The following is a 24,066-nucleotide window of genomic DNA, read 5'->3' as shown; positions in this document are numbered from 1 at the left end:
TTATAGAATCATTCTACGAGAATCGATTAATGTGATTCGTAGTGTATAAATCACATTTAAGAAGTACATTGCAGTAACCACCCATTACACCTTTTTACAGTAAAAGTGATTATCATTGGAGTTGTAAATATTTCAGAAGATGTAGTGGAATTAACCATTCACAGATTGGAATATTGCATTTCTTTTTGGTTTAAAACTTTGTACCATTTTTCTCATATGTATTTTCCTCCCTGTAGCAATCTTTAATTTACACATTTGCAGGTGTCGATGCATGTCACATTTTTGCAGCGCATTACAAAATATTTATATCTTCAAACGTCGATGGAATTTTAAATACTATTTCCACATTTACTTGACTTAATATGATTACATGTACGCTGGCATAAGAGTAATTTTTGACCACGTGGTGTTACTGGTAAAGGAAAAGCACACAACGTAATATGCAGATTGCTGAGGTCTTTATTCTGACGAAAGCTTCAAACTGGTAGCTTAAAACGTGGCCGTAATATTGGAATACAACCTGTAATTGTCTCATTCTTGCCATTTTAAAGCACACAGCTAAAGAAAATGACCTGTCTGTGGTGAACGCATCTTTTCATGTGACTCACTGGTCTGTGCAACCGTATGGAACTGGTATCAGCAGGATGAAGTATGTAGGTATGTATACAGCACTTACGCTCACTAGAGAGTAATTATAATTAGGCATACTATAAAGTATAGGTAGGAGATGATGGTGTTGTTCTTCCAAGTTGTGGTGCTCTGTGGATTTGGAGAAACTTCTTTGAAATTTGGTGTCTTCCTATGAGTCTTCATGATGTCACAACCCAGAAACACAACATTGTCACTTTCAAATCTATAGTAGCAACAAATGCTTCATTTTACTGCCAATTTTCAATTTTATACTTCAAATTCATCACTTCACTTAAGTTGGTAAATGTGATTTCAGTGACAATGTCAACGTTGTTACCTCAGTAGAGCACTGTCAAAAATAACTTCAAACTCTGATTCTTAACTTGAAGAAATTCTGTTTTATTATATTATGAACCTGCATTAAAATATAGTTGTATTTTACTGTGGACATGACAACTGTTATATATGTGTGTGTGTGTGGGGGGGGGGGGGGGGGTGCGCGCGCGCGCTCGCGCTTGTAATTACACAAAACTGACTGCTCAGTCTGAATGGTCTATAATTTACTACCTGCAGCATATACATTTAGATGATATTATTATAGGTTGTATTTGTTAACGGAAACTGAAGGCAGATACACGAATGGTTTAGTGCTATCTGAAGCAAGATGCGTAACTGAAACATTGCACATTCATATTTCAGGTTATGTCTTTGGTGGTGATGTGTTAAGGTTCTTCCATGGGGGTGATGAATGCCTCACGATTCCATCTACTTGGACCGATCAACCTGGACAAAAGTAAGATTTATGTTATTGGAAGGGATGAAATACAGTTATGAGGTATGGTCCTTTATATGTTTAGAAAGGAATTGTTTTTAAAGAAGATGGCTATCTGCTGGGATGTGGAGTCGTGTAGTCTGGCAGATATAGACGTGTGTTTCGGAGGAGCTTACCATCTCCGTCATCAGAGTGATGATGCAGGCATTAAGCTCCTCTGAAATGTTGGTTGATGCACACCATATTACATGGTGCTATATCCAAGAAACAACCATCTTCATACTCATCTTGAAAATATCAGATCTCACTGGAATATTTTTAATTTTTATAATTAAATTTTTTCATTCTAATTGTGTTAGAAATTGATTATTTAGGAAAACGGGATTTACCCTTCATGTCCAAAGTGTTAGGTTTGTGATGGTCAATTTAAATTTTTAAACAGCTGGTATGGTAATTCTGTGTAGCCAGTCATGGTACAAGTCTGTAACAGAAACCTGGGGTATGAAGACAAAGAGTGGCCACGTGATAGTTACTCCATTGGCAGACGCACGTGGAAATGAACACAGAAATTGTTTTTTTTTGTGTTATGTACTTAGAAACATGCTTCAACCTGAATTGAAACCTGTGATTCCAGTCTGAATGGTCCATATCATAGAACGCACAGCCATAGTGATCTGTTGTATGCAATTAATTGTTAATTTCTTTCAGCATTGTTGTTTATGAGGGTGGCAGTGTAATGAGTCAAGCTAGATCGCTGTGGCGACTGGAATTGGCAAGAACCAAATGGGCAGGCGGCTTCATCAACTGGTATCATCCGATGAGGATCCGCCACCTTACTACTGGTCGATACTTGGGAGTTAATGAGAACAATGAGCTCTACCTAGTAAGAAAGTATGTTAACTATGGAAGATAAATAGCATAACCGTAGAATAAGAGAAGTATGGATTTTACAGAAATAGGTTGTGAAGTTGGAACTGGCTCAGGGTTGTATCCAGTGCATTAACAGTGTTGAACCATTGGATTCTACTGCCAGTAGAGATGGCTGGCAACTGAGAAGTCACACAACCCATATTAAAGTATTTGCTGATGGTTGCAATTCGATACAATTTAACTGGATTAATAAAAACACAATACTGCTGTGACTGTACAAGGCCCACACATGGCACGTCATGTTTTAACCTCCTCGTACTAGTCCGTCAGTCGTCTTACAGCAGTTGAAGTGCAAGGATAATTTCTTCAGAAGTGCAAAAAGTGTTCGACCATTTCGTTCTTACTTAACATGGCCAGCATGAGTTTATGATTACATTTCCAGATTCTCCTGTGCCGAAGAAATTGACAATTTCTTGTTTGGTGAACTGTTTTTTCTGTAACAGGAACTCTACACTGCAGTTCATTAAATTTGAGCGAAAGCTTGAGTTCGTGCATCACCGAACACAGTGGACATTTGCAACATATAATATAAAATGTATTTTTGTTTGTTTTCTGATTTCAGCTTAATTTATTTTTTTTTAGAATAGAATGTGTGTCAGGAATGGGTTGCATGACTTTACAGTCGTTCTGTGCATATGCTCATATAAACAGAACTTGGCAGAGGTGGTAATGATGTTTTAGATTTTGTTCCTCAGAATCTGAAGCAGTTTCATTTCTGTATTACATGAAAGTCAGGATGAGAGTATATTCATCTCTGTATTGGAAAAATGCATGTAACATTTTACATTTTTGCACGCAGAGATGATGCTACACTTGCCACGTCCACTTTCTGCTTGCGACAAGAGAAGGATGACCTAAAAGTGGTCCTGGAAGAAAAGGATCTAGAAGTGATCGGAGCTCCCATCATCAAATATGGTGACAGTACTGTCATTGTGCAGCACTCAGATTCAGGGCTGTGGCTCTCGTACAAGGTCTGTATACGTATTGTCCGTCGACTAAATTGGGTCATAAAAGATATGGTTGAAAGTAAGGTGTTTACTTTTCAAGTTACCAGATTTGTAACATAAGAATTTGAAATTATTATATTATATTATTATTATATTAAATAAGTGTTGACAAAGAGAGTTGCAGTTTTACCTGACAGTCATTGCACAATGAATAATAATGCGGCATTGTAACATGCAATTATGGAGAAACTAAGTACTGTCTTACTGAAACTGTTCAGAAGCAAAATTTAAAATGTTTCTTCAAAGAAAAAAAATCTTGTTAAGGACACCATAGAATCATTGCACTAATATGAAGTTTAATAAAATAAATTACAATAAATTGTAAAATATTTATAGCAGATTCTGTCACAGCCTAGCATTCACACTAAGATAAATTAATTTTTATAAAATATTTATTTCAATACTGCACTTTCTTTCTTTCAGTCATATGAGACAAAAAAGAAAGGCGTCGGTAAAGTTGAGGAAAAGCAAGCTGTACTCCATGAGGAAGGAAAGATGGATGATGGTTTAGACTTCAGCCGTAGTCAAGAGGAAGAGTCTAGAACGGCCCGTGTGATTCGGAAGTGCAGTTCTCTTTTCACCAACTTCATTACGTATGTGTCTTCTGATATACTGCAACAAGGAAAAGGCGAAACAATTTAAATATACGGGAATCTAAATGAACATGTTAATGAATGAGTGAGGGAGAGTCTTAACCTTTATTGTCCTTGCATCATGGCTTATGCACAATTCATTTGGCCATGCATTGCAGTGGTACAATCATTGCTGAATCATCAAGCCAGTAATCTGATAATGCAACATTTAAATTCTGTATTCCTGTGGCTTTGAGATAGCTTTAACATTATATTTAATCGTATAATCTTTTTGTTGTTACTTTCTTATATTTATTATTGTGCTGTATCTGTAATTGGCCTTTTGGATGTTGATGCAGCACACAAATAATAAAGAACTTAATTAAAATGAGACCAAAGGGCTGTATTTCGTATTTAATTTTTATAGGATAGTCTGGACTTATACTGTACGTAAATGTCTGAATTAATGTCATCTTTATTCGATCAATAATTATTTATAAAAAAATGTACAAGCATTAATTTGCTGTGGTAAACTTCTGATTATCCAGGCTAATGAAGAGAAGATGCATGAATAATCAAAATACATGGATATTCAAAAATATTTCTTACTGCATTCACAGAACTTCACTAATTTCTTTACATTATTTTACATAAGATGCATTGTTTTGAGAATTAGTTTGTAATGGCCACTTGTTTCTGAGAACTGTTTAGACTCATAAAAGTACAAATGTCATTCTGATTCCCCGCAACTTCTTTTTCTCTGCCCTGTGTGGGTCTGGAAAATACTCGGCAATACATACGCACGCTTGCGCGTTCACAGAGAGAGAGAGACATGCACACACGTGCATGTGATATTCAAATGTAAATACGTGCATAGACAGGCAGGCAGACAGACTGACGCATGCCATTTTCAGTGTTTTTAAATTTAATTTACATCTAAGACATTGATGTCTTAGATTTCTTCTTACCTGAGGAATTTTCAAAACAAAAAAATTGGTGTGTGTATTTCCAGTCTGCGGCTTCCTATTGTAGCCGTTGTGCTTTTGTTCCAGGGGCCTGGAAACTCTGCAGGTTAACAGACGTGCGTCCTTGTTCTTCCAGTCTGTGAATCTAGGTGAAATGGTGATGTGCCTTGAAGACTTGATTAACTATTTTGCTCAGCCTGGAGAAGAAATGGGTAATTAAAGTTTATTATTAATAGTTCTATCCACTTTGTATTTTACAGATACAAGAACATGAAAGTACATAATTTCATATAAAATCAGTGGGAATTTTGTTGCATTGTTTTTCTACATAAATACTTCTGAGAGTTGGTGGTTGGCGAATTAAGGCTTGGTTATTTTATATTAGTAATTTATTTTCGTGCTTTGTTCATATCCAGTGGATACAGAAACACAGCACATTTCTATACAATTTTGAAGAAGAGGAGATTGGAATTATTTAATAATAAAGAATCTAAAAGCACTATTAATATTTAATGATTATTAATATAGATTATTGTTAACATATTGCACTATGAGGAGCTTTAAATTTAAGAAGCGGACTAAAGTATAATTGCATAATTCATACTTTGAATTTTATATATGTTTTTACATTCAAAATTCCAGAACATGAAGAGAAACAGAATCGTCTCCGTGCCCTAAGGAATCGGCAGGATCTGTTCCAGGAGGAAGGAATACTCAATCTAATTCTAGAAGCCATAGACAAAATTAACGTCATAACCTCTCAAGGTTTCCTAGTGTCTCTGGCAGGTGATGAAGCAGGCCAAAACTGGGATGTTATATCCGGCTACTTGTATCAGTTGCTCGGTGAGTCATCATGAATATTATATTTACATTATTATTATAAAAGTTCATAATATTATCTGAACACATGCACATTGTATTCTTAATTTATTGAATTTTTATTATGTAATAACTGTTATTCTTATTCTGTTTATGTATTTGTAGAAGTGTTCTCAGATGCGGGAGGTCTGATTTTGTATTAGCATTAATAATGCAAATATGTATTCCAGTAGTTTGATGACTGAACAGCTGCTTACACAGCATATTCATGTATTTTCATTTGAACTCACTATTGCATCATTTTTGTGCTCCATTTATCTGGCAACAGATTTTAGGGTGCTTTTACAGCGCTGACTGACTTGCTTTGTCTTTGAGTATCAGATGCCACATTTGGCATCTTGATGATTTGGTAAGGCCATTTTGTGATTGGTTTCTCATAATTTAAATAAGATTTAGATAATAAGACTGTTCAAAAAATGAGTGTTTTAAAGAGTGAGATACAAATCACAATACAATGTAATGTAATATTTTTCACCGCACAGAATATCAGTGCCCGTAACTACAAGAATAAGTATATTAAGAGTGCAAAACCAATATAGAACTACAAACTGCATTACGTGTCTTACAAATAAAATGTTGGTGCACACGTTTACTCCGATTCGGTATGCATTATGTGCGCAAAGTGATAAGCTAACACACTGACATTTGTTATTGCTTTGTGCAGCTGCGATCATCAAGGGGAATCACACTAATTGTACCCAGTTTGCCAACACAAACAGATTGAACTGGTTATTCAGTAGATTGGGCTCACAGGCTTCTGGGGAAGGCACCGGGATGCTGGATGTACTGCACTGTGTGCTGATTGATTCCCCTGAAGCTCTGAACATGATGAGGGTAAGCTTTGCTTGTGAACTGAGAATGCACAGATAGTCAGTAGGCTAATGCAGTAAGTCCTTGTCGTACGGAAGTAGTTAATGTAAATAGCATTTATTGAAGTGTTATACTCTGTACAACATTAGCATCATATGCAAAAACTTGTCAGTGAAAGGAGAAGTGTGCGTCAAGTATGGATCCCTGTACAAGTCAGATAATAGTAACTTATGTAGGTTTAAGGGGATTTTCATACTGTCCTGCCATTTCTGTAAGTGTTATGGTATTTTTAAGTTTCTGGATTTGCCATATATTCATCTCTGTTCTGGTGAAAATAAAAATTTATGCTCTTTCCTTCATACTTTTCTGTTTAAGAATTACAGGATGTAAAACTTAAATCACCTATTTATTAAGCCATTAACAAATTTTAATTGATTTTTTAAATGTACTTTTGAAGCACATTGTGGCTTAACTTTGCAAATTTGACAATTATGTTATTTTCTTGGTAGAGCTTGATGGATGTAAACATTTTTATATCTTGTCACTTTTCTCTGCAAATTAATGTTGAACTGTCCTATGGGTAAAACAGCAGTGTCAGTTATATCTTTGTCTGGACCAATTTTGCTTTTTCCATTTTTTCTCAAACTTCCTGTTTTTGAAGCGTGAAATTCAATATCAGAATTTTTCACTGTAATTGTAGTTATGTATATTTCTCACCACAATGACACAGAATAGATCTGTTTTTATATTATTGCACGTACTATTTGAAAGTATATTGCATTTATTTCAGGATGAGCACATTAAAGTCATCATTTCTCTGCTGGAGAAGCATGGCCGAGACCCCAAGGTTCTCGATGTATTGTGTTCACTATGTGTTGGTAATGGTGTTGCAGTCAGAAGTTCGCAGAACAATATCTGCGACTTCCTGCTTCCTGGCAAGAATCTGCTATTGCAGACACAACTGGTGGACCATGTTGCAAGGTCAGTCACAATTTCTTTGATTATATAAATGTGTTCTAATTGTTTAATTTAGTCACTAAATGTTATATCAGCAGCCTCTTATCAAAGCCCAACCTGGAAGGCCAGTGCTTTGATTTTGTGTTGGTTTTTCACCATTTCCTCCGACCAGAAATATGAGGGGTTTTTCAACAAGGCAGTGTAGAGGTTATGTAATATGAAGAAATATTTTGCATGCAAATGTGTGTACACACAGAAAAAACACAGAGACACATGCACAAGGACACGCAGAGATATTCTTCTATACATCCCAAGGATCAAAAAGTTAGACTTATAATTCCACATAAAATGTTTAATAATTGATAATTTTATGTTAAGGTTATGATACATAATTGAAAACTTTTGTACCTCCAGCGTGAGACCAAACATCTTTGTGGGAAGAGTGAAAGGATCTGCAATGTACCAGAAGTGGTATTTTGAAGTAACAGTGGACCATGTTGAACAGACAACCCATATGATGCCACACCTTAGGATTGGCTGGGCAAACACTGCCGGGTAAGAGAGAAAATTACTGTACGTCTTCCGTGTATTCTTAATACACATTGAAAATATAGATATCGTGTATTAGTCCATGAATTGACGTTCATCTGTGTGATGTTTGTGCTTTAATGTACGTTTCCTTTTGCGTATTTATATGTGTGTGGGAGATGGTCAGAAAATTCATATACTGTTTCCCATGTGGTCACACATTCAAAATAGTAGTGTCCTTTCATTGCCATAAATTTTTGTGAGTGACCGTGTCACTGCTGGAAGAATTCCTGTGACCTGATGTGCCAGCGTTGTAGCTGTCTCACCTCCTGTGCTTGATAGAACTTACATGTCTTCAAGAGGGTTTCATTCTTGAAAACAGTAACTTGCAGGGACTAGATCTGGAGAATAATGATGTTGTGGAAAAAGAAAAAGAAATGGTCAGAAACTCCGTATGAAAGCAGACTGATGAATTGGTCCGATGTTATTGTGAGGTAGTAGTTCCCAAATTCCAACGTGAGGGTGTTCGTGGTGGATGGTTCTTACAGACAGTAGAGAATATGTCCGCATATGGTATTGATGAAAAACCATCGTAGATACGTAGACGCGCGCAGCATCGCCTTCGTCTCTAGCAAGCTGCTCCCTGGGTGATAAGAGTTTCTTGCAGTTTCGGACTTGACATTTGGGTTGCGGACCACATTACGTTACATTTATTGTTCATTATATTATAACTCTGTTCAGAACACTTGGAGCAGTACCAGGTCTGTTAGAAGTCACATTTCCTCTAATGAGGCTCATTATTTTTGCTGATAATATGTTATAAGTTCAAATGATATGTAGAAATATAAATATAAAGTTATTATTTACTTGTTTTCACTACACTTGCTTTGTATTTGAACTTATTATGTGACAGCGGTTATGCATTTTGTACATGTTAATGTGGTTAATAAATAAATGAAACTAAATTCCATTATTTCTACAACCATTTGAAGGTCTCAGATGCATTTTGGTTCTTTAAATATTTAATTACGACTGTGGATTTTTTTTTATATACAGGTATATACCTTACCCAGGTGGCGGTGAGAAATGGGGTGGCAATGGTACTGGTGATGACTTGTATTCCTATGGATTTGATGGAGGAAGCCTTTGGATGGGTAAGAACACATAAATCATATTCCAGATTTCATACATCATGTTATATGAGGTCCACATACGTAAAGTAATGTGCATGTAGGTGAGATGGATTAATGGCTCGGTTTTAATAAAAATTAATATGAAAAGGCCAAAATGTAAGCTCTTGAAAGGATTTCTCGCATGTAGTTAAGAGTGTGAGACTGGTAAAAAGGGAAATTGAAAACAGCATTGAAACATTTTCTTTGTTCAGAGAATCCTGAGAGGAGGTAGACTTATTCAGGGACTTCAGTTTATCATGAGACCAAGAGCTTTGAAGTATGAGGTTGACAGGCTATCTGTTTCTTCCCAGAAAAATTACCACAAATTCAGAACGATGTACTACCGTTCTTTGAAATATGGATTCGTCTGTGCATATGATAAGAATGTAGTGTGATGAAATACAATGTTGAACAAAGGGTATTCATATAGAGTACATTTTTTTAAAGCATAAGCCAGAATGTTAAAGAAGGTTTCATAGAAATTTCTTTGAAGGTACAGTGCCTTCCACACCTATAATTTGCAGGATAATGGCAAAGTTTCATGTAATAGAATCAGTGTTGGACAAAACAAAAACCTGAAAAAGACATGTGACAACCAAAGAAACTCTTGATAATATTGTGCTGAATTATGAGCAAGCCTGGAAATGTCTTATCTCTTGGCTTTTAAATGTGAAATGTCAAGAAGTACGCTCCGTGTGGCAACAGATCTGTTAAACTTTGGACCCCACAGAACAACAACTACACACATTCTGCTTCCAGACTACGAAGCAAAAATTTGATACTGCAGGTTGTTTCAGGAATCGTCTTCATGACCTAGAACTTGCATTTTATTTTAATGAAGCAGTTATTCTGACTGTTATGTTACATTAATACTGACACCATTTTTTTTATCAATTGACTGAAAACAAAATAAAATGTATAGGTATGTTATGTAGGACAGCACTATGGCCTACATAGCTGCATAGAAGCAGCTCTTCAGGACTCTAATCTGAAATATACGCGATAAATTGATGGTAAATAATCAGCTTCTCATGCTCCAATATATGGAGAACTTGCCATAACATTATGGACTTGAACTCATGATAAGACTAGGATGCTGTATTAACCATCTCACATAAAAGAATGTGCACATGTTATTTTGAAATTTAGAAACACTCAAAATGAATGTTGTGTGTGCGCGCGCGCGCGTGCATGTGTGTCCCCCCCCCCCCAAGATTTCAATTTCCTTTCTGTAATCAAATTTCAAATTCTTGCAACTGAACTATATCCTTCTATAAACCTGAAATGTACGGTACTGGTTGACAGTTAATTTTTACATCATATTTTAAACTTATGTTAACAGCTGTCTGGCGTATGGCCAGAATGTGCAATGAACGTTTTCTGGGCTTGCATACGCACCTTTACTCTCTTACACACAAAGACCATTTATTATTGTCACTATAAAATATTCATAATTGTATACCAACAATTCTAACAAATATGTGTTCTGTACAGGTGGCCGAAATACGGTTGTGATACCAGAAGCAACGGAACCTTACATCAGGAAAGGCGATGTGATTGGCTGTGCACTGGATTTGACAGTTCCAGTCATAACATTCACATTCAATGGACGCATTGTGAAAGGGTCATTCAGGAATTTTAACTTGGATGGCATGTTCTTTCCAGTAATTAGCTGCTCTTCCAAACTTAGGTATATTTAATCTCAAAGTGTTGGACATTACTCTGTCACTGGTGTATTTCAAACATTCGCAGTTTCCTTGGTACTTACGTAGCACCAAACCATGAAAACATGTGGTAGTGGAGTTACGTAGCTCCACTCTTTTCTTGCCTTCAGCACCAGATGGAGGGGAGCAGTCAGCTTCGCGCTCTGGTGACTTTACCCCTAGGGAAAGGGCCGCAGGTACCAGAGTCTGTCTGGAAATGGAGACTAAGAGAAAATATCTTTTTCCCCTGCTGGAAATTGAACCCTGTTCATTCAGCTCGTAGTCAGTCACTACACTGACTAAGCTACCCCAGTTCTTTTAGAAGTGCAATGTTTTTGTAGTGCAGTCCAGGAGAAGGTTGAGAGCCGAGTTGATGTGTGTCTTCATTTACGGAAAAAGTGCAGAGTAATGCATAGATAATCTGCACGTGGATATTTGGGATTTTACTGTATTCTCATTTCTGTAATGGGAAATCTTTCTGCTCTTCATACAGAGAAAAGTATTTGCCCATATCTTCACATTAGTCTTAATGATCTTTCATTTGTGACTTGTCTATTTAATACCATGTCTGTGCTGTACAGTATTCAGAGACTATTTCTGCAGTATTTATAAACATGTTTATAGAAATTATTTACATATTAATCATTGTAGTTTTTATGTTACTGTGTATTTTCCATGCAATTTACCTTTCCATATTTTTAATGTCTAATTTAACTTCAATGGAATTTTAAGCTGTGTTTCTGTTACATACTAAATTTTACATTTGTGTTTTACAGAAAGAGATACATACGTTTATTACTATTAATGTAATAGACTCTATCAGAACTGTAAATTCATCTTTTAAATTGGGTTTATTCTTAAAATAAAAGTAATCCATTATGTAAAGAACAAAGATTAACACGCCCCAAGTCCCATATGCCAGAAAATAGGAAAATGTACATACTGTATTGTAAGTATTGTTGTGTTTTTAGGGCATACCACACAATAAATATAGGAATTATATCATTTTCCCTCCATTTGTAAGATGGATTCATAATTTTCATGTAACAATTATACAGAACAGCATTCATTTTTCCAGCGTATCTTCATTACCCATTGTTATAGATATTTGTCTTCAAGAACAGATCTTGGTAGTTGCACCATTTGTTCTCAATTTTTAGCTGCCGATTTCTTCTCGGTGGTGACCACGGCCGCTTGAAGTACTTTCCTCCTGAGGAATTCTCGCCACTGGTTGAAAGTTTACTGCCCCAGCAAGTGTTGTCAATTGATCCATGCTTTTACTTTGGAAACCTTAATAAGGTTGTTATTTCTGGACCTTGGCCTGTGGAAGATGATACTGCCTTTGTACCAACACCCGTTGACACTACAGCTGTAAGTGAACTGCTAGTTAATTACTAGATATTCGAATATTTCTGTGGTACATTTTCTGATTTCAGGTGTATTTTATTTTGAACTATTAGTACTTTAACATGTCTGATTTACAATATACACATTTTGGTACATTGAGCTATCAACAGTGCTTAATTATTTGTGTATTAGAAGAGGTTGTTGTTGTTGTTTGTGTTAGTACATTTCTCAATCTGTTACTTCACATGTCTTGTATGTAATAATTATTATTATGTAAGATTGCAGTTAAAAGTAGTAAAATATTCTATTGGCCATTGTCATCATAATTATATTTCTAAGACGCAGACAAACATCCATGCCTTGAGTGGGACTTGAACTCATGGTTGCAGCGGCCAGGCGCACGAGGTCCATGCCTCAGACCGCGTGGCCACTTCTAATAAAAAGAAAAGGATATATTTTGTCTGGTTTGCAAATGCTGTGAGGGAAGCTTTATTTTCTTTGTACAGAGAAACGTTTTGATGCTTTAAAAATAATAGTGCAAAAATTACAGGAACATTTAAAAATGTTACAATAGGCTGCATTCTAGAAGAATATTTAAATACCCATAAAAGTAGATTCTTCTGCGGGACATAGCATCATCCGTTATGTCCTGCTTTTCTGTCATATATGAGAACACACACTGTGCTGGGAATTTTTATTCTGTAGATAAATTTAGTATTCTAAAATATTACATTATATAGCTAAGGTGTGGACGCAGGCTAGAACAGATTGTAATTGAACTCTGTGTTGCAGTATACACAAGAAACTACTTCCTCTATTCATCCGTCAAATAAAATAAAGCTCTTTGTACTGTGCAGAAAGCTTGAAGTGTTTATACAGCTACATGTGATGGCAATTTGTGTGGCGATTTGTTATAGCGATTAAATTTTATTAGATAAAATTTTATGCATCTTTTTGTAAATCAATTTCCTTTCTGTTGTAGGTAACACTTCCAACTTACGTGGAGAGTATAAGAGACCATCTAGCAGAAAACATTCATGAAATGTGGGCTATGAACAAAATTGAAGCTGGCTGGCAATATGGTGAAAGACGAGATGATGTGAGAAAGATCCATCCGTGTCTCATTCAGTTTGAGAGGTTGCCACCAGCTGAGAAACGTTATGACTCCCAACTTGCTGTACAAACACTGAAGTAAGTTATCAAAAACTTATATTGATTTTACATTATACAGTACAATTTAGCTAGTTTAAAATTTAGGAGTTAAATTTTCCATTCAGGCCTGTAATTTAAAACTATGCAAGTTTGTAAAATAAGTCAATCCTGTTTATTATGATTTGCTCTCATAATGAATACATTCAGTAACCTAATAAGGGATACTGGAATATGTGCATAACAAAACATTCATGAGATTATTGAGTTTTGTGGTCATATACCAGGAGAACATGCTGCTGCCTCCATCTTTAGGGTTAAAATATAAGGAAGTCATTGTGTTATACTGAGGTAAGTGCAGGATTAGGCCAGAGAGAAAATTACTTTTTGGGCAGTCAGACTTGTTTGATCGATGGAGAGGTGGAGGAGGTTCCAGAACATTAGGAGTGGGGAACAAGAAATATTTCTTTTCTGAACCAGAAGAGGGAATGGCCAGGTCAAAATGTTGCATGTTTCTTATCCATAGATAGAACCTTGAAGATGCCTGTCTTCTGGATTGTAGCATTGTGTAGTCTGGTAGAAGATTACCGATGTTTCAGAAGTCCTTGCTACCTCCATCATCAGAGTGATCACCCTGACATATGTGAACATAAATATGATAATTTATGACAATGTACTTAATGAAAGTTGAAGTGTATTTGCAACAAATACATATGAATGTGTAAACGCTATTATTATTTTAGAACTGTAATGGCTTTGGGCTACTACATAACAATGGATAAGCCTCCATCTCGCATCAAGTCTGTTCGTCTTCCAAATGAACCATTTCTACAGTCAAATGGCTACAAGCCAGCTCCATTGGATCTTAGTGCTATAGCTCTCACTCCTAAGATGGAGGAATTGGTGGATCAACTGGCAGAAAATACCCATAATCTGTGGGCAAAGGAACGAATTCTGCAGGGGTGGACGTATGGCTTGAATGAGGTAATTATGCATCTTAACCTTTAAAATACAGCTATTTAATGTTTTTTGCGATGTCACTGAAAGAAACCCATGCCTCAAAGTTGATTATTCAATTACAAATAAATCTCTGACAGTCTTAGAAGCTCATAAAAGCATTTCAGACAAAAGAGTATCTTATTTTATATGTATATAAAGCTTTTAATAATGTCATGATGTAATGGGGCAGCAGTGCCCCATTTTCCCATTTGGATATTCCTACTGGGCCACATGTCCCATTTGGACTTCAGAGGTTAAGTTTGCCTACTTATTGCAGTGGGTTTATGAATTTTTATTTTGTTGTGTTTTCTGAAAACATGATTCTCTCATTAAATCTAATTTTGCATTCAGAGCGACACATTTATGTAAGATGCTGCACTGACGTACGTACATATTTTATTACATTCCATGGATCCATAAGAGTCAGATGACAATAGGATGTGGAAAAGGTCATAATAATAATACAATACATATTATAAAGTACAATTCATACTATTATATAAATTACAATACAAACAAAGGGTTCACCTAAAGAAATGATAAGTTACAAATAAATCCACCCATTATATATAATAGAATAGATAAATTATGACTTACTTGTAAACATTAGAAATTCATCGACAGAGTAAAAGGAGTGTGTAATTAAGTATCCTTTTAATGTTACCTTAAATTGCTCCTTCTTATTTACAAGACTGACTGGACTGAGACATAAAGAGTAATTTTAGTTTGAAGGTATTGAATTTTTATAAGTGTAATTTCAGTCGGGGTCACTAAATTCTTGGACTATGTCCATCACCTGTGTTTTTAAAAAGAACACCTACTCAGTTGGGTCTCATTGAAAGAGCTAACCTCAACAACTGTTTCTATTGGACCCAACTGAGTAAGTGTCCCTCCCCACCTTTTAACCTGAGGGCAGAAGATTCAGCTTCTGAAAGGTAGCAGTTTTTTTTTAAAAAAAAACATGATGGGCATAGTCCGAGAATTCATTGTTCTCGATTGTAAAACACCATCATCAGTACCCTTTAAAATTGACTTGTAATTTCAGTGTAGATCAATATTTAGCATACAGTGTGATCCAAAGTATTTTCTTTGTACAGTTTAAATAAGACAAAGTTTACCTGCTTTGTTCATTAAAATATATAAATGTGAAAATTATACCAATAAATAAAGTATAATCATTCTGCCTACATTACATGACTGATACAGTGTAAATGGCAGCTAGTTTTTTGCTTATGTGACCATAAATTTTTTAAAAAAATGTAATACCTTTCAGGATTCTGATATGAAGAGGAGTCCACATTTGGTTCCTTACAGTAAAGTGGATGATGCTATCAAGAAAGCAAACCGGTATGTATTAAATTGTAGCTGTGGCATTTGTGTTTTCTGTGTATGTAGTATGGCTGTAGCCCATTGTATTCTAATACTAAGCCTTACATCTCATATGAAGAGGCCAGAAAGTAACCACCATTGAATTTTGATTGTAATCTTAGCCACTTAACCTTAATGCTGCAGCATTCAACTATAGTTGAATGTCTGTGAATTACCATAATCTGTGAAAGACAACAAATAATAATTTTCTCTCAGTACCGTGATATTTTGCTTTGCTCCCTGAGTTATAAAAATGCATTTTTGATGGTGTGCATAGACACGCCATCTAATTTGAGAAATTTCAAATTGTGCATGTCACATGGCTGTAACCTAAACCACCTAAAGATTTCAGATTTTATCTTAAAATTACATTGTTTTAGGAAAGCATTGAAACAATAATTTTTAGCAAAAGGATGTTTGGAAACTTTCAAATCTATTGGCATTCTTGACCACGGTTTTTACATTTATTATTGGGTTTTCTTATTCTCTCTGTTTGTCCTTTGGAAACATTTGCCTTGCATAATACTTTCTAAATTTCTGTCTATGTTGTCATAATATGAGGTTACAGTGTGTCTGAATTTGGTTGGTAGAAGTTTCGATATGGCGGCAAAAGATTGAACTGATATTTATATTCCCACCAGTGAACGTGTTAGAAGGTAAGCTATGAAGCTCAGAAAATTTCCCGAAAGTTGTGGGTGTACATAACTTCACTATTTTGTATTATCAGGGACACAGCAAGTGAGACTGTTCGAACATTGCTGGTCTACGGATACAACCTTGATCCTCCAACTGGAGAGCAACATGAAGGTATGTTTTAAGGAATTGGTCGTTCAGAGGTGCGTTGGAAACAAAAATTTTAATTCTGTGTTGATTTCCATCATGTGCACTGTTCAACAGACTTTATATTTGGTTTCTTCTCTGTTCTTAATTATGCAAGGATTTTTTTCATATAGCTTTGGAACAACGGCTAAGTGACACTGAATTTAACGCCTTAAAGCCCTGACATTAAAATGTTCTAATTATGCCTTGTAACAGTCAAATGTTCAAAGATTATCCTGCACCATGGAGTGTGTGATGTTTCGAATTAGGAATATAGGCAGAGGAAGGAGGTTTAGAAGAGTTTAATTTGCGAGTTAGGAGAACAGAAAATGTAACAGCATCATTCTGTTTCAGCCTTACTTGCTGAAGCAGCAAGAAGTAAGCATATGGCATTCAGAACATACAGAGTAGAGAAGAATTATGCAGTCAGTACAGGAAAGTGGTAAGTTACTGTATAGCAACTGAAAAGCATGAATGAATCAAAATATAACATGTTATATTTTTGAGGATATCAAAATAACATGTATAGACAATTTTGACTCATGTTAATTTTATACAATATATTCATGATGACAGTAAAAGTAGATGATTCTAAAAAGGTTATCAACACACAGAAGTTTTCTTTTTTGATAATATTGTTTAGTTGCAAAAAACTGCTGCTTTTGATGGAATAAAAAAAAAGTGGTAACTTTTAAATGACATTTCTTGTTCCCCATAGAAAATTTTTTGATTTATAAGAATTGGTACTAAATATTATTACCCTTTCTACACAATTTTTACATGTAGTTTTGTCCTGTAAAATTACAGTATGTTTCATTCACATTCGTGTATTCAGTACATTTTTATATGATTTGGCAATAAAATATCCAATACAAATTATGCATATGCTAGTTCTATCAGTGGGCACACTGTGCTCTGTTATCATACGTGTTTATCCTGATTTTATAAATTATTACAAAATCTAATATCTACTGCACAGCTGTTATAGTTTTATTCCAAATAGTTCTTGCTTTTTTGGGATGTTCTACTATAAATTCATGGCCAAATTTTGTGTAGGGTGGTGGCCTCAAATGGCTCGTCATAATCTGAATTACTCTACCCCTGTTTCCCCTTTTATGTTGTGTCATGCTTTGTGTCACAACAGTATCGCCACTTTGTTCTGAGGTTGCTTGCATTCTATATCAGAGACATTTGAGGTACATTGTTTTTCAGAATCAGAATTAAATACCATAATCCATTACTTTTGTGTGGTCGTTAATCCGGCAGGTACTTTGAATTTGAGATTATGACTGCAGGCCCAATGCGCGTTGGTTGGGCACATGCTGATTGCAGCCCTGGATGTCAGCTTGGCAGTGATGAATACACTTGGGCATTTGATGGCTATAATGTAAGTACCTCGTTGTCCAATTTTTCTGAAGTTACATTAATAATTATTTTGAGACCCAAGATTCTCACAGCTGTGAAACATTGGTATTTATCTAAGATCCGACATAATGTGACAACCCAGAAGAACTACACTATCAATAATCATTGTGTTGCTAGATCTGTTACTGATACCACAGTAATCAGTGACATCTGATCTATAAATCTGGACTCATTTTGGTGAAGCTGCATTCAGTGTAATAGAAAAATAACGTGTCACATACAATATTGCATAAAAGTCACTGATCTAAAAAATATCAGTAATATAACAATTGTACCTGTTAAGTGTACAATGTCAAAAGCATTGTCCAACTTTCTGCTATCACTCTGCCATGTAGCTTATATGTGCTCAGTTTATGATGCATTGCACATAATTATCCAGCAGACAGATGTCTTGCAAAAATAAAATATGTATTCTTAGCGGCAACACAAAGGTGCACTTTGCGCAGTAAATTCTGGCATAATACTGTTGTTCTAATTAGTTTGACTATTCTTTTGGATAAACAGTTGGAATTATTAGTGTCCTTATCATATGTCTATGTAAATCAATTTTTAGGATACTCGTTCTTTTATTCATATAAAAATATGGTGATATCAATTACTTAACATTTAATTGGTAAAATTATCTTCACCATTCTAAATATTGTCTGTGATAGGCTTCTTAAAAAGATGCCTTTAAATTGCACTTATTGATAAAAAGGCTGAAATTGTATGTCTGTACTTAAGTACCATGAGGATAAAGAGTTATGCATTCATTAAAGCTGTTAAATGTGATCAGATTAAGTTTGCATGGCAGTGGATTTTATGAAGATGACTGTCTTCTGGGATGTTATAACGTGCAGAACTTGACTGATGTTTCAAAGGTACTGACTGCAACTATTATCATCACCATCCATTGCATTACCTGGTGATGGAGGCAATAAGTACCTCCAAAATGGTGAATTTCTTCCACACTACAGTGTGCAATATCTTAGTAGACAATCATCTTCACTATTATACTTTTCAATTCACGTGTTCTATAAAGTACCAAAATGTTTCATTCACTGAGCAACAAAATGACTATATACAAAATTTTGCAAGTGTTCAAGCACAGAGGATCAGTTATTCATATTCAGATTTATAAATCTGCGCTGAAAAATCAATATTATATTCCAATGTTACGATGTATAATGAAAGTATTGAATGACAGTGAAACTTTAATTTGACATCACTTAAACTGTGGTGACAATTTTTCACATGCAGTGTCTATGTTTTTTTTGTTTTTTTTGTTTCTTGGCGTCACTTGGTGATTACGTAGGCCATCAAGATACACTTTGGTGCTAGTGATCCATTTGGCAGGCAATATCAAGTAGGAGATGTAGTGGGCTGTTTCCTAGACTTGTTTGATAGAACTATCAGTAAGTAAATAAATGTCTTGTGTTAGGGACCTGATGTGGTGTGTGGGTTGCACGCAGCCCATATGAATCATTTAACATTATTAACTAGGTAACTGCATTTCAAATAGAATGTGACTTTCATGGATAATTCAAGGTATATCAGAGGTGATCCGTATGGATATAAATATGTATGCTTGCAATGTGAATTTTTTGTTATAATAACAAACGTAAGTATCTGCGTAATTGAGCTAAACGGTGCCTGAGTTTTGAATATGCCTTGTTTTATGTTTTAGTTTATATTATAATTTCTATTTTAGTATGCATTGCTGCCACCTTGAACCTAAGTAAATGAGCCTTTCAACTTGTGTGTAGTTAATTTATTTTGACATTTGTCTATCTTTGATTTATTTAGAAATAAATCTTAGATTGCAGACAAAAAATGATGATTTCTGAGAAACTGTAGAGTTTCACAAGTAATGTCACAAAATTATGAACCTCATTCTTAAACATCTTTCTTAATGATTTTATTTTGTGGTTATTCAGTTTTAAAGTGTAGGTCAGTGGCATTCAGTTCAGGCACACGAGTGCATGACCTAATTTATGTGTATATATCCACTGTTTGAGTGATGTGTTTAACACCACAACAGTTATCTTATTGTGAAACAATGTAAACAGTCGTGAAGTCCCTGTAAGAGAAGCTCGTGCAGCCCACCACCCATAGCAGTTTTGAGTAGCCCCATTACATGTAATCAACTATGCACCTCAAGGATTACCTGCATATGTGATTAATTTTCTTTACTCCAGTGACATTCTTCCGCCATTTGTTATAGAATTTGTTTGCCTATATGGATGCATATTTTAAGACGTTTATCCCTCCATATCCTTGTGAATTTGTTGTAATCAAATCTGTTTGTTGTGGCCTTTCTAAAGGGATATTTTATTTTAATATCACCGCAGTTAAATATTAAGTAGTTGAATGATTAAGAACAATTATAAATAAAATAGCAAACATTTAAACACAGTTATTTAACATTTAAGTCTAGAAACATACAAAAGATTGATTTTGAAACATGGCAGATGATTGCTGATATTCTGCAAATGATTTATTTAAACATGCTGTCATTGGCTCTGACTACGTAGCATTGAGTGATTGGATGATTAATGAATAATGAATTGGAAATGATATGGAAGTGATCCTGGTCTAATTTAAGTTACTATCCTCGCAATTCCTGGAAGGACCTCGCTCATGATTGTTTGGTCACCGGGCTGAGATTTAAACCTGGAACCTCCAAAATACAAATCAGGATTGTTATCCACTTGGCTGTAACATTCAGCAAATATTTCAAACAGGCAAAAGTATTTATTTTTATTATGAAATTCCTTTCTTACTGAGAAGGTATGCGAAAAGGATTATAAGTTTAACCCAGAACATGTAACAACTTTTTTCATTTACATAAAAGCAAAATTGAATGAAATGAAAACATTTTAAAATTGATATTTCTTACAGTTTTCTCATTGTTTAACTTTCTAAAATGAGTATATCAAACAGAATATTGACATATTGTAATTGAATGCCAGGTTGGTTCTTTAGTATGATTCATACATTTCCAATTCTTGTTCACTATTATCAGTTCTGTCATCCCTTAAGTGCCAGATCACATAAAAAACTTAAAAGGCCCCAAAACTTAGAAAAATTACATGAAACATTATCATCAGTATCATGCAATGCCTTCAATGATTGATCATTTTACACACAAATTACAAATGGTCATGGGGTTTGGGGGGGTGGAGTGCAGTTGGAGTACAAGGTTTGTTAACTGAGGATGCAGGTTTTCTTAAGGCTGGTCCTGATTACACTACTGTGCATTCTGAATGTCGGAGCATTGCGGTGTAAGAGTAATGCTGTGTTAATTGTTCAGGTCACTATAAAGTTGTCTGTGGCCATTAGTGAATACAATAGCAACTTATAAGAATGGCTTCCTTTACTGCACATAAAGGCAAATTTCAGTATGATAATTAGAAAATGTTAGTTTAGACGTGATTTGATATTCTCTTTGATTTAAAGGAAGAAAAGATTTGTTGTGGGGCAGCTGAGTCATTTGGCAAACAATGGCTAGTGGGAGATGTGGTCGGAGTATTCCTCGACTTAATTGATCGTACGATAAGTAAGTCAGGAAAATAAAGTAATTTGCCACGTGTGCCGTCATCAAGTAGTAATTCAGTTCATTTGAGTACAAATTATTTGAGTTTATTAGGGTTTTAATATCTGAAAACTTATAATTTGCACTCACAGGAACGCTATCTTTGGTTGACCATGCATTTGCTCATGAAAGTGGATGCAGTTTGTAAATTGTGGGCTGATGAATGCAGTAGTGATAGCCATTTGCCTGCTAGGTCACACTTGCTTCTGGTGCAGCCCACCAATGGATGTACGGTCAACTGGATAGAGGTGTTGGATTGAGATCGATTGAAATGTCAGAAATATTTATTGAAAGTTGTCAACACAGTTGCGAAGGTCATGCTGCACATGAGAATAACATGCCATGGTCAGCATCAAAGTGCAAGTGTAGATTGGGAATAAAATGCTGAAAACAGTTAAAGCAAGTCCTTTAACAGCATTTAATAAAGGCAACAGTGAGACATGTCTCCAATCCAAAGTTGAATTTTACTTTGTATTTACAAATGCGTCACATGTTTTGTGGATAGCATAACCAGGTTTCTTCCATGCAGAGAAACATACAAGCAGACTCTTACATGATCTCCAGCCTGCCTTATGTAAATTTTATACTGCTGAAGGAAGATGTTGTCCCGTGCCGTAGCTGCGCAGTCCGAGGCATCATGCTTCGGACTGGTGATACAGAATGCGCGCTGGTTCGAGTCTCGGGAAAGAAATTTCTCATGAGATTTTTGACCGGTGTATGGGACCGGACCGGTGCCAACCCAGCATCGTGAGGAAATTGGGGAGCTACAATGAGTAGCGTAAACCGGTCATGGAAACTAGCAATGGCTGGAGGTTCGTCGTGCTGACCACACGTCACCCTATATCTGGTTGGATGATCGTTCACCTCTGCTTAGGCATGTGAACGTGAGGCTAGCAGTCAAGCTAGCCGGCTTTGGCTCTCTGGAGCTGTTACGCCACGGATTTTTATTATTATTATTATGAAGGAAGAAGATGAACATATTTTGTTGTTCTCTCAGCAATGATTAACACATCAAAATATTTAATGGCTGAGTGAGTTTCGCTGTCTTTGGATCTCTGTGACCAGTCCAGGAAACAAGTGTAATCAAGGCTCTTTCATCAATATTTTCTCTACAGATGTGTTCATAAAATTGTTGCAAATGACTTTTTGTCATTTAATAGCTCGTGCTGGCTTTGATAAAAATATTTTTAAGCTGGATTCATGGGTCATTTGAACAGTGTTTTTCTCTGGATGATCCCTTCAAAACTTTCATGTTCTTGGAAGTAAATATATACTTTCTGGTGCAGTTTTTCTGCTATAGATGTAGCCATGTCAATGGCATATGGATGCATTAAACTGGTGGACGTGTGGGTAGTAGTGAAGGTCCTCGTTTTACTTGCATAATTAAAGTTCACTATTTATGAATCAGCTTTGGCACCTTCTCATGATACACATATATTACTTTTCATGGTCTGTAGAAGGCGTGAGAGTGACCTGGCAGGGAAACGGCTATCACCACTGCACTCAGCAACCCACAATTTGTCAAATGCACACGCTTTTGTGTGAAACTACATGGTTGACTGAAGATACTGCCCTCGTCAGTAAAGGAGTAAAAAAGCATATAGTGCTATACTAGAAATTATATGATCTGCTCATTTTTGTAGAGTTGAATTAATTAGCTATTCTAGACACATTAATTTTTATTTGTTTTGAAGGTAGTTAACTGTAGAAAGTACGCAGCTGAATAACACCATTACGTAGAGCATCTGCAAAATATTAATTTCTGGATTACAATCCCATTTAAGAAGTAGTGATATGAAGGCATTGGTTTGATGTTAAAATTTGAGCTATTATACTATTGTGTTATAATATGAAACCCTAAATATAAAACATAAAAATGTATCTGTTTTACAAAACTTTACACTTGACTTCCCTTTTTAGAATTTTTATTTAAAAGAAAAACCAAAGTGTCTGCTTTGTTAGTATTTACTTGGATTTAGTGACACTTGTTTATAGCACACACTTAAAATTAACATTTTTATTGCCTATATCACCACCTCTTTAACTGGTTCTCATGCATGAATTATGCCGTAGAACTTCAGCTATTGACCACTAAATCCAGACTGGTTTAGGGAGAATCTGAGTACAACTTGTTAATTGCATTTTTTCTGAGAAGAGGTAAAATTGTCTTATAATTACTTGTATATTCTTGAAGCAAGTATCCATGCAGCCAGCAGTCTACTATTCTGAAGTATATTCAAATGAAGGTGTCTCTGAAAATGTAGAATTTCCTTACCCACTGTTTCATCACAAATAAAGTGGATGGTATATGTAATGCATGTGCACATATATGCAGTACATATACACAAAATAATGTGTATGAATAACATGGACAGTCCATGACATTAAGACAATTCCAGGCTGAAGCTTATTTAGCAGTTGTAGTTCTCGTGTGAATTTTTATTTAGTGAAGATACTCGT

At 35.4% G+C, this 24,066-nt stretch overlaps 1 protein-coding gene across 5 annotated transcripts in view; it reads left to right on the top strand.

Annotated features, from left to right (window-relative positions):
• The window catches only part of RyR (Ryanodine receptor), a 127,474-nt gene that overhangs the window by 17,620 nt on the left and 85,788 nt on the right, over positions 1-24,066 (top strand). For 3 of the 5 annotated variants that reach the window (XM_087357335.1, XM_087357330.1, XM_087357325.1), the window contains 20 exons: positions 552-657; positions 1,330-1,423; positions 2,111-2,293; positions 3,132-3,303; positions 3,763-3,932; positions 4,964-5,088; positions 5,519-5,719; positions 6,420-6,589; positions 7,356-7,546; positions 7,937-8,077; positions 9,107-9,204; positions 10,717-10,912; positions 12,086-12,296; positions 13,255-13,463; positions 14,165-14,405; positions 15,694-15,767; positions 16,516-16,595; positions 16,962-17,049; positions 17,874-17,994; positions 21,471-21,570. In XM_087357335.1, the coding sequence (XP_087213461.1) occupies positions 552-657; positions 1,330-1,423; positions 2,111-2,293; positions 3,132-3,303; positions 3,763-3,932; positions 4,964-5,088; positions 5,519-5,719; positions 6,420-6,589; positions 7,356-7,546; positions 7,937-8,077; positions 9,107-9,204; positions 10,717-10,912; positions 12,086-12,296; positions 13,255-13,463; positions 14,165-14,405; positions 15,694-15,767; positions 16,516-16,595; positions 16,962-17,049; positions 17,874-17,994; positions 21,471-21,570 (2,971 nt within the window). Of the gene's footprint in view, positions 1-551; positions 658-1,329; positions 1,424-2,110; positions 2,294-3,131; positions 3,304-3,762; positions 3,933-4,963; positions 5,089-5,518; positions 5,720-6,419; positions 6,590-7,355; positions 7,547-7,936; positions 8,078-9,106; positions 9,205-10,716; positions 10,913-12,085; positions 12,297-13,254; positions 13,464-14,164; positions 14,406-15,693; positions 15,768-16,515; positions 16,596-16,961; positions 17,050-17,873; positions 17,995-19,326; positions 19,427-21,470; positions 21,571-24,066 lie in introns of all 5 variants that reach the window. The other 2 variants (XM_087357331.1, XM_087357316.1) reach the window with 1 other exon arrangement.

This window comes from Zootermopsis nevadensis, unplaced genomic scaffold, assembly GCF_977971745.1.
Source record: "Zootermopsis nevadensis isolate Lab colony 2312 unplaced genomic scaffold, Znev_1.0 Znev_ptg000002l, whole genome shotgun sequence".
In the NCBI taxonomy this organism is placed as follows: domain Eukaryota; kingdom Metazoa; phylum Arthropoda; class Insecta; order Blattodea; family Termopsidae; genus Zootermopsis; species Zootermopsis nevadensis.
Note: the sequence above shows the minus strand (reverse complement) of the source record. Positions and strands in the feature narration are given on the sequence as shown.